This window comes from Panthera pardus, unplaced genomic scaffold, assembly GCF_024362965.1.
Source record: "Panthera pardus isolate Hobbes unplaced genomic scaffold, ASM2436296v1 HiC_scaffold_25, whole genome shotgun sequence".
In the NCBI taxonomy this organism is placed as follows: domain Eukaryota; kingdom Metazoa; phylum Chordata; class Mammalia; order Carnivora; family Felidae; genus Panthera; species Panthera pardus.
The window spans coordinates 4,238,397-4,254,200 of NW_026526821.1; the positions used below are offsets into that span (position 1 = coordinate 4,238,397).

The following is a 15,804-nucleotide window of genomic DNA, read 5'->3' on the forward strand; positions in this document are numbered from 1 at the left end:
AGACATATGAAAAGGTGCTCAATATCACTGATCATCAGGGAAATGCAGATCAAAACCACAATGAAAGACCACCTCACACCTGCTAAGATGTCTATTATCAAAAAAAATAATAAAAATAAAAGATAGTAAGTATTGACAAGGATGTGGAGAAAAATGAATCCTTGTACTATGTTGGCGGGAGTTAGTACATCCACCATGGAGAGCAGTACAGAGGTTCCTCAAAAAATTAATACTAGACCTACCCCATGACCCAGCAATCACACTCTTGGGTATATACCCAAACAAACTGAAATGAGGACCTCAGAGAGGTAACTGCACACGTCTGTTCACTGCAGTACTGTTTACAACAGCCAAGATATGGAACCACGCCAAATGTCCATCAATGGATGAATGGATAAAGGTGTGGGATACACAATGGAATACTCCTCAGCCTTAAAGAAACAAGGAAGTCTTGCCATTTGCTGCAACACGGATGAACTTGAAAGATGCTACGCAAAGTAACGTAAGCCAGATACAGAAGAATAAACAGTGCATGACCCCAAGTATCTCAGAAATCTAACACAGCCAAACTGATCAAAACAGAAAGGAGAGTGCTGGCTGCCAGGGATTGGAGGGAGGGGGAATCAAGGAGGTGCTGATCAAAGGGTAACACAGTTTCACTGTGTGAAAGATGAATGAATCCTAGGGAACTACCATATGCCACAGGGCACATAGTCAACAGTGCTGGATTATGTACTTAAAAATTTAAGAAGGTAGATCGTATGTCAATGTTCTTACCCCCCCCAAAAAGGAAAGAAACTTCTAGAAATTACAGATAAGTTAAAGACATCATATGTGGGCATGGTTTCAGGGTGTACACTTAACCTTCAAACTCATCAACATGTATACATTAAATATGTCAAGCTTTTACATATGTCAATCATAGCTCAGTAAAGAAAAGACTAGAGAGCAAGAGACTATAAAAAACGATCAAGCAGGTCTGAAAAATAATTAAGTGGAACTTCTTGGAAATAAAGCATAATATACACTAACAATTAAATTCAACACTTGACAGATCAGTAAAAGTTGGGGGACAGGGGGACAATTAATAGGCTGTTGCAATAGTCCAGGGGCTTTTTCTTCTGACCAAGATGGTTTAACAGCAGCGAGATTTATCCTCCCAAAAAAAAAAAAAAACAAAACAAAACAGAACAAAAAAAACAGGCAAATGAATAAAACAATGGTTTTCGAGACATGAGTCAAGTAATGAAGGCAGCATCCCCTGAGAGCAGAGAAACAAATGAGGCGAACTTTGTAACTGCTCAGCTTACTGGCGAAGAAATTTACCAGGTTCAGCACCATCTGCTGAAAAGACTGTACTTTCCTCCCTGAATTGCCTTTGAACCTTTGCTGAAAATCAATTGACCAAATACATGGGGCCTATTTCTATACTCTCTAACCCGTTCCATTGATCTATTTGTCCACTATGATGCAAATACCATTCTGCCTTGGATATCTTAGCTTCACAGTGAGTCTTCAAGTCAGGCGGTGTAATCGTGACAGTGTTGTGCTGCCTCAAAACAGACAGACGAACACACAGTACTGAAACAATTACACGTCCACGTGCAAAGATAAGAGATTTCCCCTGTCACATGACACAGAAGAATTAGGTGAAAATGGGCGGCAGACTTGAGTGTTAAACCTAAAAGCAGAAAACATTAGAAGAAAACGTAGGAGAAAAACATGGATTAGGCAAAGATTTTTGTAGCGATGACACCAAAAGCATAATCCAGAAAGAATGGTAGGTGGACTTCATCAAAATTAAAAATATATGCTCTTCGAGAGACACTGTTCAGAGAGTTAAAAAAAAAAAAAGGGGGGGGTGCGCTTGGGTGGCTCAGTCGATTTTAAGTGTCTGACCTCAGCTCAGGTCATGATCTCACAGTTTGTGAGTTCGAGCCCCACATCGGGCTCTGTGCTAACAGCACGGAGCCTGGAGCCTGCTTCCCGATTCTGTGTCTCCTACTCTCTCTACCCCTCCCATGCTCGTGCTCTGTCTCTCAATAATAAATAAATGTCAAAACAAATTAAAAAAAAAAAAAAAAAAACAAGGCACAGACTGGAAGAAAATATTTACAAGTCACATATCTGATGCAGGACTTACAACCAGAATATGTAAAGAATTCTCAAAACTCAACAGTAAGAAAACAACCCATTTTTATGATGGCCAAAGGACTCGGACAGATTACTTCACCGAAGAAGAAACATGGAAGACAAGCCCGTGAAAAGATGCTCGATGTCTTAGTCAGGAGGGAAGTGCAAATTCCAGCTTGTGAGACGCCGCCACGCATCTAGTAAAACGACTGAAGTGAAAAACAGGGCCACACGAAGGGTCGGCAAGGCCGTGGAAAGACGGGAAGTTTCACGTGGCTAGTGAGGGCGTGAAATAACACGGCCGCTTCGGAAAATGTTTTGGCAGCTTACCATGAATCACACATCTCCCATATGAGCTAGACAGTCCACTCTTCGATATCACTCAAGGGCATGTAAAGTGTACATCCATACAGGTAAGAGTCTGTTCCTTTGACTTTTTTCTTCTTTGTTTGTTCATTTCAGGTGGGGGGGGGGGAGTGATGGTGAAACAGGTGCAGGGGATAAAGAGCACTCTTACCCTGATGAGCACTGAGTAACCTATAAAGTGGGGAACCAGTAGATTGTATACCTGAAACTAATATAACACGGTGTTAATTATACTTGAACAACAAAAATAACCAGTTCAAAATTTTAAAAAACAAAATATATATCCACAAAGACCTGCGTATGGGTATTTATAGTTTTTATGTGTCACAGCCTCAAACTGAAACAAACCATGAATGTCTACCGACAAGGAAATGTATCAATTGTGACATATCCACTGGATGGCTTAGTACTTAGCGATAAGAAGGAACGAATTGATACACATGACGTGGATGAACCTCAAAATCATTGTGCTGAGTGAAAAAAAAGTCAGCCCCCCCACCCCACCCCCACACACAAAAAAGAGCACATATTGTGTGATTCCGTTCCTATAAAATTTTAGAAGGGAACTACTCCATGGTTCCAGAAAGCACATCAAGGGCTGTCTGGGGAGGGGAGGGTGGCCGGAGGGAAGACGCATGGAAATTTGAGGGATTTTTGATACATTCATTATTCTGATTGTGTTGTTGGGTTTCACAGGTGTATACACACACCAAAACTTATCAAATTTTACACTTTAAATATGCATAACATTGAAATTCAATGTACCTTAATAGAGCTTAAAAAAATAACTTAGGGGGTTGAGAAAATTCATAAAATTTTAAAGACAGCATCTAGATTTTCACACAGAAAGACAAGGTTGTTGAAAACAGAGGTTAAGACACGTAAAAGAGAAGATCTAAGATACGTTATTTCAGGGTTCCAGAAAGAGAAGACAGAGAACAGGGTAGAGACAATGTTTGAAGAATGAAGGCAGAGAATTTTCTAGGTAGACATCAATCCACAAATCACAAAAGCCCAAGGGACTCCTAATGGAATAAATAATAGTAACATATACCTTTATACATCAAAGTAAAACAATGGAACACCAAAAATTAAAAGAAGATCTTAAAAGTAGCCGGAGATAAGAGACCAGAGAGGAGTACACGAATAGCTGACTTCTCCGCCACAAAATGGAAGCCAAAAGACAGTGCGGTGAGAGCTCTGATGTACGAAGAGCAAATGGCCGTCAACCTAAGGTTGTACACCCAGAAAAAACAGTTTTCAACAAGGATGAAATACATGTACTTTCAGATTAATGAGAACTGAGATTCTTCTGCTCTAAAGGAAGTTTTCAGAAATATGTTTCAGACAGAAGAACGGTCCCAGAAGATCTGACATGTGAGAAAGAATGAAGGGGCAAGACATTTGCAATTATGTGGGTAAAACATATATAAATGGGCTTTTAAAAGACAGAAAATAGATGTGGGAAAATATCTGCAGTGTGTGTAATGGCAAAACACACGTACAAACCTAGGATATATACAGAATCCTACAAAGTCTGGATGCGCAAAGCATAAAAGCAAGCTAATAACAAACATCAGTAGGAATATGGGAGCAGAGCCAACCTTCACTTACACCTGGAGGAAATGTAAATTAACACACCCACTCTGGAGAGTGATTCAGTGATAACGTGTGAAGTTGAAAATGTGATTACCTTATAACCCAACAATTCCACTTTGGAGTGTATTCTTGGAAAACTTCTTGCATTGTGCTTAAGGAGGCATGCATACACATTCATTCGCTTCAAAGTTAGCAAAAAAAAAAAAAAAAAAAAAAAAAAAAAAAAAAAAAAAATATATATATATATATATATATATATATATATTTGGAAACCATTTAAATGCCCACAAATAGGGGAACGGACAATAAAATGCGTCATACTCATGCAAGGGAGCACACTACAGCACTTACAATGAATGAATTTGGTCCAACATGGCTGGATCTTCAAAAAGACAACACTGAGTTATAAAGCAAACTGAAGAATGATAAATTCGGTATGATGTTTATACACACCCCCAAGGGGCGCTTGGGTGGCTCAGTCAGTTAAGCATCTGACTTCAGCTCAGGTCATGGTCTTGTAGTTCATGAGTTCGAGCCCCGGGTCGGGCTCTGGGCTGACGGCTCAGTCTGGAGCCTGCTTCCGATTCTGTGTCTCCCTCTCTCTCTGCCCCTCCCCCGCTCATGCTCTGTCTCTGTCTCAGAAATAAATAAACATTAAAAAAATATAAAGACACAAAACAATCACATGTATTATTAGTGTATACACCGATTTGTAAAATATGAAGACACAGATCGAAACAATCAGTGCCAAATATGTAAACCTACAAAATTATCTTGTTTCGTTTCATTTTACACAATATATAGTATACAAACTAATATTTTATTTTTCAGAGGCTCAGAAACAAATATGACAAAATATTAATATTTGTTAATTCTGGGCCATTACCTAGCAGTCTGTTATATATTTTTCTGAACTTTTCTGCATTTTCAAATGTTTTCAAAAAAAAAAAAAAAAGGAGTAAAAGAGAATAGATACTCTGCGACACGAATTCCACCATTTGCTGTGACCTAGGGCCAATGGGGAATCCCTGCTACAGTGTTTCGTTTTCTGGTGAAACGTAAGACAACTGAAGTAAAATGGGAGTGTGAATGAGAAAACAGACCCCTTTCCTGAGAACCCGCGAGCGGACGAACGACAGAGACGTTCGCGCACACCCACGTACGTGAGCGGGTAGACACGTACGTCCACGGATGCATACGTGCATATATACGGTCATACAAATGTGGCTGGACAGACAGATGGACAGGTGGACAGTGTGGAATAATGACCCCTCCCTAAAAGATGCCCATATGCTAATCCCCAGAGCTGTGAGTAGGTTACCTTCCGTGGTAAAAGGGACTTTGTGAAAGTGATTAAGGGCACAGACCCCATGATGACGAGGACGTCCTGGATTAGCCAGGTAAACCCAGCCTAACCACGTGAGTCCTTAAAAATGAAAGAGAGGCAGAAGGTCAGAGAAATGAAGCTGGACAGGAAGGAGCAGGTGCCTGAAGGGTGAAAAGGGACCCAGCCCGCCCTTGCCGGTTCAGGACACACACGAGGGGCCACCAGCCACGGAGCAAAATTCTGCCAACAACGCAAATGAGTAGGAAGCCCATTCTCCACGGGAGCCTCCAGAAGGAACGCGGCCCTGCTGGCACCTTGATCTTGTCAGGTGACCCCTTAATGAGCTCTGACCTACAGAACTTTGAAATAATACCCTGGGGTTGTTTAAAAACGCATCTACGTTAAACTGGTGGTTTGCTATAGCAGCAACAGAGATAGACGGTAGCCAGGTAGGTGGGTAGGCAGACAGCCCAAGCAACCCTTCATCAAATTAGCTTTTCGCTTGGTTATCTGCAAAGTAAGTGTATGCAAATCCTATGTTACTATTAACTTCTGTTACAAATTCGCCCTAAGTTACTATGTGAGAGACGGACAGATTTCAACACATTGAAGACAAAACACGAGCTCTGTGCGTGGCTTCCAGAACAGTGAGCTGAAGCACCTCTAGGCACCACCTTTCAGCATTTTCCCCACACCAGCACCGAGAGCGAGCGCCGATCCGGGTCTCTGAAGCTGGACCAAATAGGAGAGAGAAGCAGCACATTTCTCCAAAAAGCTCTATCATCTAACGATGCCACCCACCACCAGAAAATGGATTGGGTTTGACACCTCATGCGAGTCAAACGAATTGGTCATCTCCTTGATCAGATCTTTGCAGGCCAAGTGCCATTGAACCAGTGGCTTCATAAGAAACTTGCCTTTAGAAGGAACTTTATTAGAAGGCCAGCATCATATTCCCCTCCGAACACCTCCCCAGACATGCGTGTCCTTCACTAAGAGGACCATTCGTCATGAATGATCTGATGCAACGCACTGGGTCAGAAAAGTCAACTGGTTGCAACTCTAATTCCATTAGCTGGGTGAGCCGGGGAAAGCTGGGCCTGGCAGACACAGCCTGGGGTGATCCTGTAGGTCACGCCTTTGTGTAATCCTCTCCTCTTGAGGATTTGCTGATGCAATTAAAGTTTCTAATCAAAAGGCAGATTATCCTGGGTGGGCCTGACCTAATCAGGCAAGCCCTTCAGAAGCTCTAGAAGTCAGAGACAAGGCAGCAGAGGCACATTCTGTCTCCACTGCTGGTCTTTAAGAAACAAGCTACCACAAGGGGCACCTGGGTGGCTGAGCCAGCTAAGCATCTCTTAGTTTCAGCTCAGGTCATGATCTCACGGTTTGTGAGTTCGAGCCCCGAGTCGGGCTCTGTGCTGACAGTGTGGAGCCTGCTTGGGATTCTCTCTCTCCCTCTCTCTCTGCCCCTCCCCCACTCACACGGTGTCTCTCTCAGACAAATAAACAAACTTTAAAAAAAAAAAAAAAAGCAGCAGGAAGCTACCATGAATTCTATGCCTCAAAAAAACGAATTCTGCCAACAGACTGTGAAGGCAATGAAACCAGATGACGGGAGGGGGGACCACTGAAGTACAGAGGTCGAGGAGGTCCCACTGTGATAGCGAGGTTTTCCCTGGGCCGGGGGGGGTGGGGAGCCAGCTATGTGAACAGCCACAGGTGAGCTCTGCAGGAGGAGGTGGGGAGGGGGGGGTCTGCAAGTGCCAAGCCCCGAAGCTGACATGAACTCAGGACAGTTGTAAGCCAAAAAAGGCACAAACGACAAATGAATCACGGTTGCCCAATAAATGCTCAATGGACATAAAAATTTCAGTGGCCCCATTCTCACTTCACCCAGTCAGGGGCTCCAGGACAGAGCTGCCCAGTCTGAATTCAGACCCGTCCTGGTTCTACGCTGGGGCCAATGCCCCCTCGCCTTGCCACCCACAGGCTCTTGCCGAGAAGCTCGCTGGCTGGGGAGGCGGTCTTCTGCCCCCCCCCCCCCACCAGGCCGCACGTTAAGACCAAGGTTTGCAAACTCGAACGTCACACGACAGGGAGAGGTGGGGCCTGAGCAAGCTGGGGAGCACGGGCGCTGCCCACGAGGCGGTCACTCTCAGCTCCCGCCAGCTGCTGCCATGCAAGAAGGAGGGCCTGGCGTCCCCAGGGCTTCAGATGTTTCAAGACAAGCTGGAAATCCAGATTTTTCTGTGAACTCTCCTGGTATTCATTTGGCTACTAAGAGCCAAGACTTTTAGATACGGTCAGGCCTAACAAGATTCCCACACGGGCCATGTGCGGCCCAGGAGGTGCTGGGACACCTCTCCAGGCCTCCCGGGGCGTGGGCCTGGCACCAGCAGCCGCGCTGGGAAGGGTTCCTGCGCGGCCTCCACCTGCGGCACCCGGCACCTGGCAGGTACACGGTGCTGAGCTGTTGCATTGGGTGGGGTCCCGGGAGGTGGGAGTGGCTAACAGGCACGCACGCTCGGCCCTCTCCCCACGACTCCCGGGCCGTGCCTGACACCCAGAAACAGCCTTGGCGGCTGTCACTCCGTGTAACCTAGCACTCCTTCCAGGTCAGTCCAACGTGGGAGATACCGCTGGAGGGACGAGGCCACATGCCAGTGTCCCTGTGCTCCCAGAATCCACGGGCAGCTACTCTTCGGTCTGGCTAGCGTTCATTCGGTCTGAAAAGGGCACCCAAATATTCCCCGAGGGAGCCATCCCTCCCCCACTCTGCACGGTTCAGGGGTGCGGGGTAGGGCCGGATGTCCCCGTAACACAGAGCAATCCTTCTTTCGTTTGGCGACGAACAGGTGGGCTGAAACATGGCTTGGGGCAACACTAGCGTGGCTCCTCCAAGAGTGCTCCCTGGGCCGGCACCCTTAGCATCACCTGGGAGCCCGTGGGAAACGCCAGCTCAGGCCCCAGACCTGAGGACTGTGACTCAGCATCACAAGAAAACCCAGAAAACTCCAGGTGACTGTCAGGGCCACCCCAGGGTGTGGAGTGCAGAGCAACCGGGCCCTGGGGGAAGACTTGCTGATTCACATCTGGGTCCGTGAGGCCACATCTGGCCACCTGATCTGTCTGCGTCTCGGGCTCCTCAGGAGGAAAATGGGGCGGGGTCATTACACGGCACCCGGGGCACAGCAAGCCCTCAGCCGCGTCAGCCCTGGACACGCGGGCCTGGCAGACAGCTGAGCCGGGGCCCCATCTCCAGGCACGTCCAGAGGACGTGTCTTCTCCAGCCGCCGAGGTTCTGAGCAGCTGCAGGGAAGAATTCGGACCCTGCCCGGCCTCTTGAAGAGTATCTCGGGTTTGGGTCAAATACTGACAATGGGGGCAGAAGGTGGGAGCCTTCCAGGGAGGGGAGAATAGGGGGCCAAGACGCGGTGGGGGATTTGGGAAAGCAGCCGGGACCTGGGTTCAGAGGGTGAATTTGAGAATGGGAGAGGGGGAGGAGGCTCAAAGTCACCGTGAGCGGGACAGGAGGCCATGGGAAAAATCAGACAACAGCTTCTCGGGTGGCACGGAGGGGCTGGGGCCTGGCTAAAGAGGGGCCTTTCCCCCTTGTCCACAGTGGGTAGAGGGTTTGGAGCAAAGGGGCGAGACCATCAGAGAACGGTGTGATGAAAGAGTGTGTTAGTAAAAACCTGTGCGTCCCATTTGCTGTCAGGAGATGCTGTGTGTGCACACACACCACAGGGAAAAGTCTGGAAGGGAGCGCCCCACGCACCAGTGGCATCACCCCGAGCACGAGGACTAGGATGCTTTCTCATCTCCTCTTTGCTCGTCTGTATTTCCCAATTTTTCTGCAAAGGACACGCACCGCTTGCATAAATAAAAAAAGCAATAAAAGCTGTAAATAATTAATGCACTCTCTCCTCAGGACTTAAGCCAGTGGATGTGTTTTCAACTCAGTTATTTCAAATATTTATTGGACTCCTGGCCTTGGAATGTCTGGCCCTCCAAAGAAACACACGATCCGATCGGGGGTAGGGGGGCTGTGCAGACGGGCTGATGGAGAACCAACTGACTCCTTTACCCACGGACCTCCAGACCCTCACTCCCACACACAAGCCCTTCCTCTGCAGCACGCGGACAGCTCTGGAACCCCGCGAAGGTCTTCCCGGGAGTCAGTGAAACCGCCCCTCGCAGCTCCAGACACGCTGGGCACGTGTGAGACGCACAGTGGGTCACACACCCTACCTTCTGGAGCGGACGCTCAGCCTCTTCTGTTTGCCACTCCCCCGAAACAGCCTTGCCTTCCTCCAAGGCGGTCCTTTCTTCCATTCAGGCTCAGACACCCGCTCCTGGGACACCATCCCTGAGGCCACTGGGCAGAAGAGCTGAAAATACCCGGCACGTTGGCATCATACTGCTGAGAGCCCTACGGTGCTAACTGGGGGCCCAGGGGACACCGTGGCAGCCCTGCCCCCACCCCCAACTCCATCCATCTCTCTAGGAACCCCTGCATCCCGTGCCTAATTGCCTGGCGGAGGAAGGAAGGCCAAACTGGGTCTTGGACCCGGCACATTCTTTATTAATCGCCATTCTCGGGATCAAGAGCAGCCTGGGGCGCTCTGGAGTCCAGGCACTGTTCCGCACGGCTACACCAGAACCGAGGCTTCAGGACACTCTCCGGCTGCCCTGGCCCAAGATATCTCAGGGCAGGACATAACCCAGACACATGGATGCGCTCTTCAGTTGGGACCACACACCTACCACTTAGGTACCAGGTGGACACTCTACAGCACTCAGCCCCCTTCCCTTTTAGCCACTGCTCCCGGGAAACTCAGACGCAAGTTGAATCTGATCATAGTAATTGTTTCCCCAGTCCCCAGTACGGTAACTCTATTTTTTTTTAAGTAATCTCTGCATCCAATGTGGGGCTTAAACCCACAACCCCAAGATCGAGAGTCACATGCTCTACCGCCTGAACCAGCCAGGCACCCCAACAACTCTCTCCTTTTAAGAGATGGGGTTTCACCTGGAATCTATCTCTCGGTAAGAGTTTCTGGTTTACAATCTTAGGTTACCCAGAGAACTCTCTCCTCGGCAGGGTTTCATTTCACTTTTTGCTGCTGCTACCAGGAAGCTCAGAGTAAAATTTAAGGTCTAGTGATGAAAAGTATCTCATCCAGGGTCTTGGGTGCAGTAATTCTTTCCCTTGACATTTCTGTTTGCATGAGTCTGTTTTCTTTTGTGTTGCATTGTTCAGCCCTTGTCCTATCTCGCCCCGTATGTGACAGCCCAGCCTCCTCTGGGAGCAGACGGCAGGTGTTACAAGGCTGGCTTCCCGCTCCCTCTCCTTCACTACAAGTGCCGCCTGCCAAGCACGCTCCCCCAGCCCCAGGGCCCTGGGCAAGGTCGGGGGGGTGGTGGGAGGGTTACCTTTGCTGTCCGCACCTGCCCTCCTTCTCCCAGGGCCGTCCTCGTCCGTCCTCCCACCACCGCCCTGCTCAGGGGCCGGGCATCTGGACCCTCGTCCCGGGCGCTGCCACCGAGGAAGTGCAGAGACAAGTAGACAGAAGCGGTCGTTTCCTTCTGCTCTGTGGGCAGAGGCAGGCTTCGGCTCAGGCAACACCACGTGAGTCGGGGCTCAGCCCTCAAGGATGGGAAGGGGCCCTGGGCCCTGGCGCTCCGCAGGGTTTCTGAGTGGGTACACGAGGCCAGCTGGGGCCAGCCCGGGGACGTGGGGGCCGTGAGGAAGCAGCAGCAGGAACTGAGCCCGGCCAGAGGCCCTGAGGGGGGGTTTTCCGGGGCGTTCTCGGGAGGTCCGCCCAACTCCCTGCCGAGGGCACAGGGACTCAGGACACCCCCAGAGGGCCCGGCCCCCACTGAAGTGCTACCCACTTCAGTGCAGAGGTGTCGGGGCTCAGGGGCCCCACTCTTCCGGGTGGCACACGCTGGGGTGGGCAGGAAGGAGGTCGTCTCCCTGGAGGCACCGGAGGATGAGCCAGGGGACGGCCCTGCTGCTGGGGTGTCGGCATCCAAGTCTGGCTTCTCCTCTCCCTGCACCCCCTTTCTCCTACCCCAGTGCCTGGACCAGCCGGGATCCTCCTCGAAGGTGTCTGCTCCACTGGAGGCCAAGCCCGTGGCCGGGCAGGGGGGCAGGCGGGTCCCCGGCCCTGGCCCAACAACGGAGGGCTGTTCCTCCGGCCACCTTCTCCTGCAGAGAGGGTCCTGGCCTGGTCTGGGACCCTGGGCGGTGGGAGGTGGGGGGCAGGCCTCACCCTGAGGCAGCCTGAGCAGGTACTTGGGGGGAAAGGCAGCGTCTGCCGGGGCAGTGAGGACGCCGGGGGCCTGGGGCTGCGTGGCCAGCTGGGGGTGACGTCCAGGGGACACAGCTGCAGGACACGGGTCCTGTAGGACCTGCCTCGGGGCCACAGATGGAACAGCAGAGGAGACACCACAAACTTCCGACGGCTTTGCTGGCTCCCCAGCCCTGCCCCCCGCCATGCCATCAGCACTCCCGCGCGGCTCTCCCAGCTTGTCCCCAGGATCACCGTCCTGGTTGTGAGATGGCGGGGAGGTGGCCTGCCCGGGGCCACTCGGGGTCTCTCCTTCTGCTCCCACGGGCTCTGGCGGCTCCTGGCAGCTCAGCTTCTCGACCTTCAGCTTCTTTCTCTCCGATGGGAGCTTGTCCTCTGAAGGCTGGGGCTCCCCAGTGCCACCGCTGGGTTGCCTGGACACCGTTGGGGCCTGCTGGCAGGTCTCCTTGCCGCCCCCACCATGGGTGCCTCCTTCCAGGTTAGGGTCTGCCGAAACCGGCATGGGAGCCTCTAGGTTACCTCCCTTGAGGGGACCAGGTGCTATGGGCTGCTGAGTCCCCAGCTCCAGCCTCCCATCTGGAGAAAGCAGAGGGCTCTTGCTGCCCGAACAGGGGGGTTCTCTGCAGCTGAGGGCGGAGGCTAAGGTGGCCCTGTTCACCCTGGGCTGGTCCCTGCCTCCTGCTCTGGCCGCCGTCTCCCCCTCCGTGGCTGGATCCGTCACCGGGAAGCCCTCCTGGGCCAGTGGACGTCCCCAAGGCCCCGGCTGGGTCCCCACAGACACACCTCCAAGGACAGGGGTCCGCCCGCCCTGCGATGGGGCTGTGCCCTCGTCCCCTGCTACCTCTCCCTGGAGAGGACGACCTAGCTCTGCCCCACTCCCCACCGTCCCCTCCCGTGCCTTCTTGCCTCCGTGGTAGCTGGTTTTCATTTTCTGGTAGATTCTCTTGAATGTCTCTTTCCCATACACCTGCCACTTGTCCTGGGAGAACATCTTCAGCGGCCTCTGGCCGCACTTCTTCCCGGCTGCTCCGCCCCTGCTGGCCGCCCCCTCCCCCGCAGCCGCTCTGCTTCCATCCAGGTCCTCCGTGGGGGCCGGGCCGTCTCCGGTGAGGGGACGCGGCAGGTCCTCCACGGCCGCCTGTCTGACCAGGGCCCGGGGGTGACCGCCGGGGACGTCCGCCGGCCGGGCAGGGGCGGGCCTGGGGCTCGGAGGCTTCTGCTTCCGGGGACCGGCGTGCCGCGGGTCCGGCGGCTCCTGCCACGTTCCCGCGCCCTCGACGAAGGGCAGCGAGTTGCTCCTGGTGACGGGCACGCACGCCACGGTGGAGGAGAGCTGGGTGGGGACGGAGTGGAAGAAGACTGGGCGCGCCTTGTCAGGGGGCGTGAAGGTAGAGCGGGCCGGGCCCAGGGCGGCGGGCTTCCTCCGGCCGGGGGGCAGCGCCCGGATGTCGAAGTGGAAGGAGTCCTTGTAGGTGTAGGGCACGGGCAGGTCGATGCTGCCCTGCTTGCACAGGACCGTCTTGCGGGGCCGCACGTTGTCCAGCTGGGAGTCGTCCACCACGGCCTGGTTGTGAGAGATGAGCCAGGCGATGCGCTGCTCCAGCTGCCGCTCCAGCCGCGGGCCCGGGGCCGCCTCCCCCTCCGACGGGCCTCGCGGGGGGCTGCCGGGGGCCGGCGGCTGCTCCGCGCTGTCCGAGCGGGACAGGTAGCCCGAGTCTGTGCTCTCACACTTCCTCAGCCGGCCCTCCGGGGCCCCGACGTCCCGGGCTTTCTCGGAGGACGGCGCCGCCTGCTGCCGTGGGGCGCGCGGCGGGCCGGCGGTCGGGGACGGCTGCTCCGGCGACTTCCGCCTCGGCTGGGTGCCGCCGGCCAGGGTGCGCGCGGGGGCGGCCGCGTGGGCAGAGTCCACGGGGGTCTCTCTGTCGGCTGGTGCGGACCCCGGACGGGGAACGGCTCCCAACTTCAGACCCAGGGTCTTAGCGACAGAGGACGGGTGCGTGGCTGGCACCGGGCAGCGCCCGGCACCCTGGGCGCCCGGAGAGAGGGGCCTCCCGGGTCGGCTCTGGCTCCAGCCGTCCCCTGCGCCCGCTGCCCTGGAGCTCTCTCCGGCCCCGGCCCCCTCCTCCGGGAGGCCGCCGCCCCCTCCCTCAGACTCGGAAGACAGCCGGGAGTGGCTGAGGTGCGTCTGGGTGCGCCTGTGCTTGTACAGGTTGCTCTGGGTCTTAAAGGCGATGCCGCAGGTGGCACACGGGAAGGGCCTCTCGCCCGTGTGGGACCGGATGTGCTTCTCCAGAACGCTGGGCTTCAGGCAGTCGCGGCCACAGTGTGGGCAGAGGTACTTGCCGGCGTTCCGCACCTTCCCCGGGCTGCCCAGCGTGGGCCCCAGGCCCGGCGACAGGACGGGCAGCGTGCCCACGATGTTCACGGTGAGGGTCGGGGCCGCCGGCTTCCCCGCCTGGGTGGGGCTGGGGCCCTCGGGCTGCAGCAGGGGGCTGAGGATAAAGGGTCCGCCGCCCCCATCCAGACTGCCCGTCACCAGGGGGGCGCGTGGCTGGAGGCCCCCCGGGGACCCCGTGTGGTACAGCGGGATGGGCAGGGCCTTCAGGAACACGGCGGGGGCCAGACCCTGCTCCGCTGACAGAATGACGGGGCCCAGGGTCAGGTGAGGCGAGACCTGCCCACCTGAGGCTCCCGGGTGTCCAGGGGCAGGGGCTGGCTGGTCCCGGGCAGGCAAGGCAGGGCGAGTGAGTTCTGGCACCTCCATCCTGCATCATCCGGGTGGCCCAGGATGCCTGGCGACCTGTGGGCAACAACCAAACTTTACCATGGTACCTCTCTTCTCTGATCGTGCAGTAAACTCTTCCCTGCCCCCACCAGGCGCGCCGTCACCCCACTGAAGCCCGGGAACAACCCCCCTAGGGAAGCACCGTCATCCCCATGTTAGGAAAGGGGAGACAGAGGCTCCAAGAGCGGAAGCAACTTCACAGGGAGCTGACACATGGCAAAGCAGGATCCGGACCTAGGTCTGTCTGCATCCTGTCTATTTCACATGCCGAAAGGGAACTCTTGACTCCCGCCCCCTACCCAGGCCCATGGCAGTCTTGTCACTGTCACTCCCAACACCCAGCACAGGGCCCTGTGCAGAGGGGACACTCAGAAAATGCGCTGACTTCATGAGAAAGAAAAGTTCACGCTGGGACTCAGTTTCCAGACCTGTAAAACGGGCAGAGAGTCGGCACTGCCCTCGGACCCTTTTCACCCTGGGGTTCTGAGTCCCTGCTGTTGGAAGAGGGCAGAAAGTTAGAACGCTGACCTGGGAGAGCCTAACAGATTCAGCAAATGAAAACACAAGATCCCAACTAAATGAATTTCAGAGAAACAATGCATAATTCTTTAGTAGAAGTCTACCCCAATCTCGCATGGGTCACGCTTATACTAAAAATTATGGGTTATCTACCTGAAATCCAAATGTCGCTGAGCATCCAGTATTTTATCCGGTTACCCAACCAGGATAAGGGGCACGTTCTCAACCTCAGGATCAGGCTTGGGTCTCTGCTCACAGGTGGGGCTTCCAAAACCCCTCCACACCAGCTGGGACATGATCAGTTCCCTCTGAGCCAGAGGGAAGAGCTGGGCAAATGTGGAGGCAAGACAGGCAGAGAGACCCAGCCACGTTCTTTGAACCAGGGGAGGGGGAAAGTCAGATTCAACGGCAGGAGGGTGGATGAGCCCATGGCTACAGGAGCAGGGGTCTTCAGATGCTCCTTGCCCAGACACTCACTCCCCAGGAGCTCTGTAAGCACACTGTGGTCATCCCCCAGCTGGGCTCCTTAAGAAAAACAAATACAAACTCCTGCCTTTTGCAGCAAGCAGGTAAGGTGGAAATAGTGGCTGAAACCGTTTCGTATTGGCTCATATCAGCTCACACTGCCTCCTGAGAGCTGATTTTCAGGAATTGTGCAAGCCGGTTGTTAAACACGGCCATTATTAACAGTTAAATTACATAAACTTATAATAAGCTATGTTAAAAACAAAGATATACTACTGGATGGTCACATG

General features: G+C 53.3%; 1 protein-coding gene across 2 annotated transcripts in view; it reads right to left on the reverse strand.

Annotated features, from left to right (window-relative positions):
- ZNF831 (zinc finger protein 831) overlaps positions 1-15,804 on the reverse strand; it is a 104,989-nt gene that overhangs the window by 49,752 nt on the left and 39,433 nt on the right. For both annotated transcript variants that reach the window (XM_019426396.2, XM_019426395.2), the window contains exons 2-3: positions 10,865-14,545; positions 9,680-9,819 (exon numbers count right to left, since the gene is read on the reverse strand). In XM_019426396.2, the coding sequence (XP_019281941.2) occupies positions 9,680-9,819; positions 10,865-14,509 (3,785 nt within the window). In that variant the 5' untranslated portion in view covers positions 14,510-14,545. The remainder of the gene's footprint in view (positions 1-9,679; positions 9,820-10,864; positions 14,546-15,804) is intronic.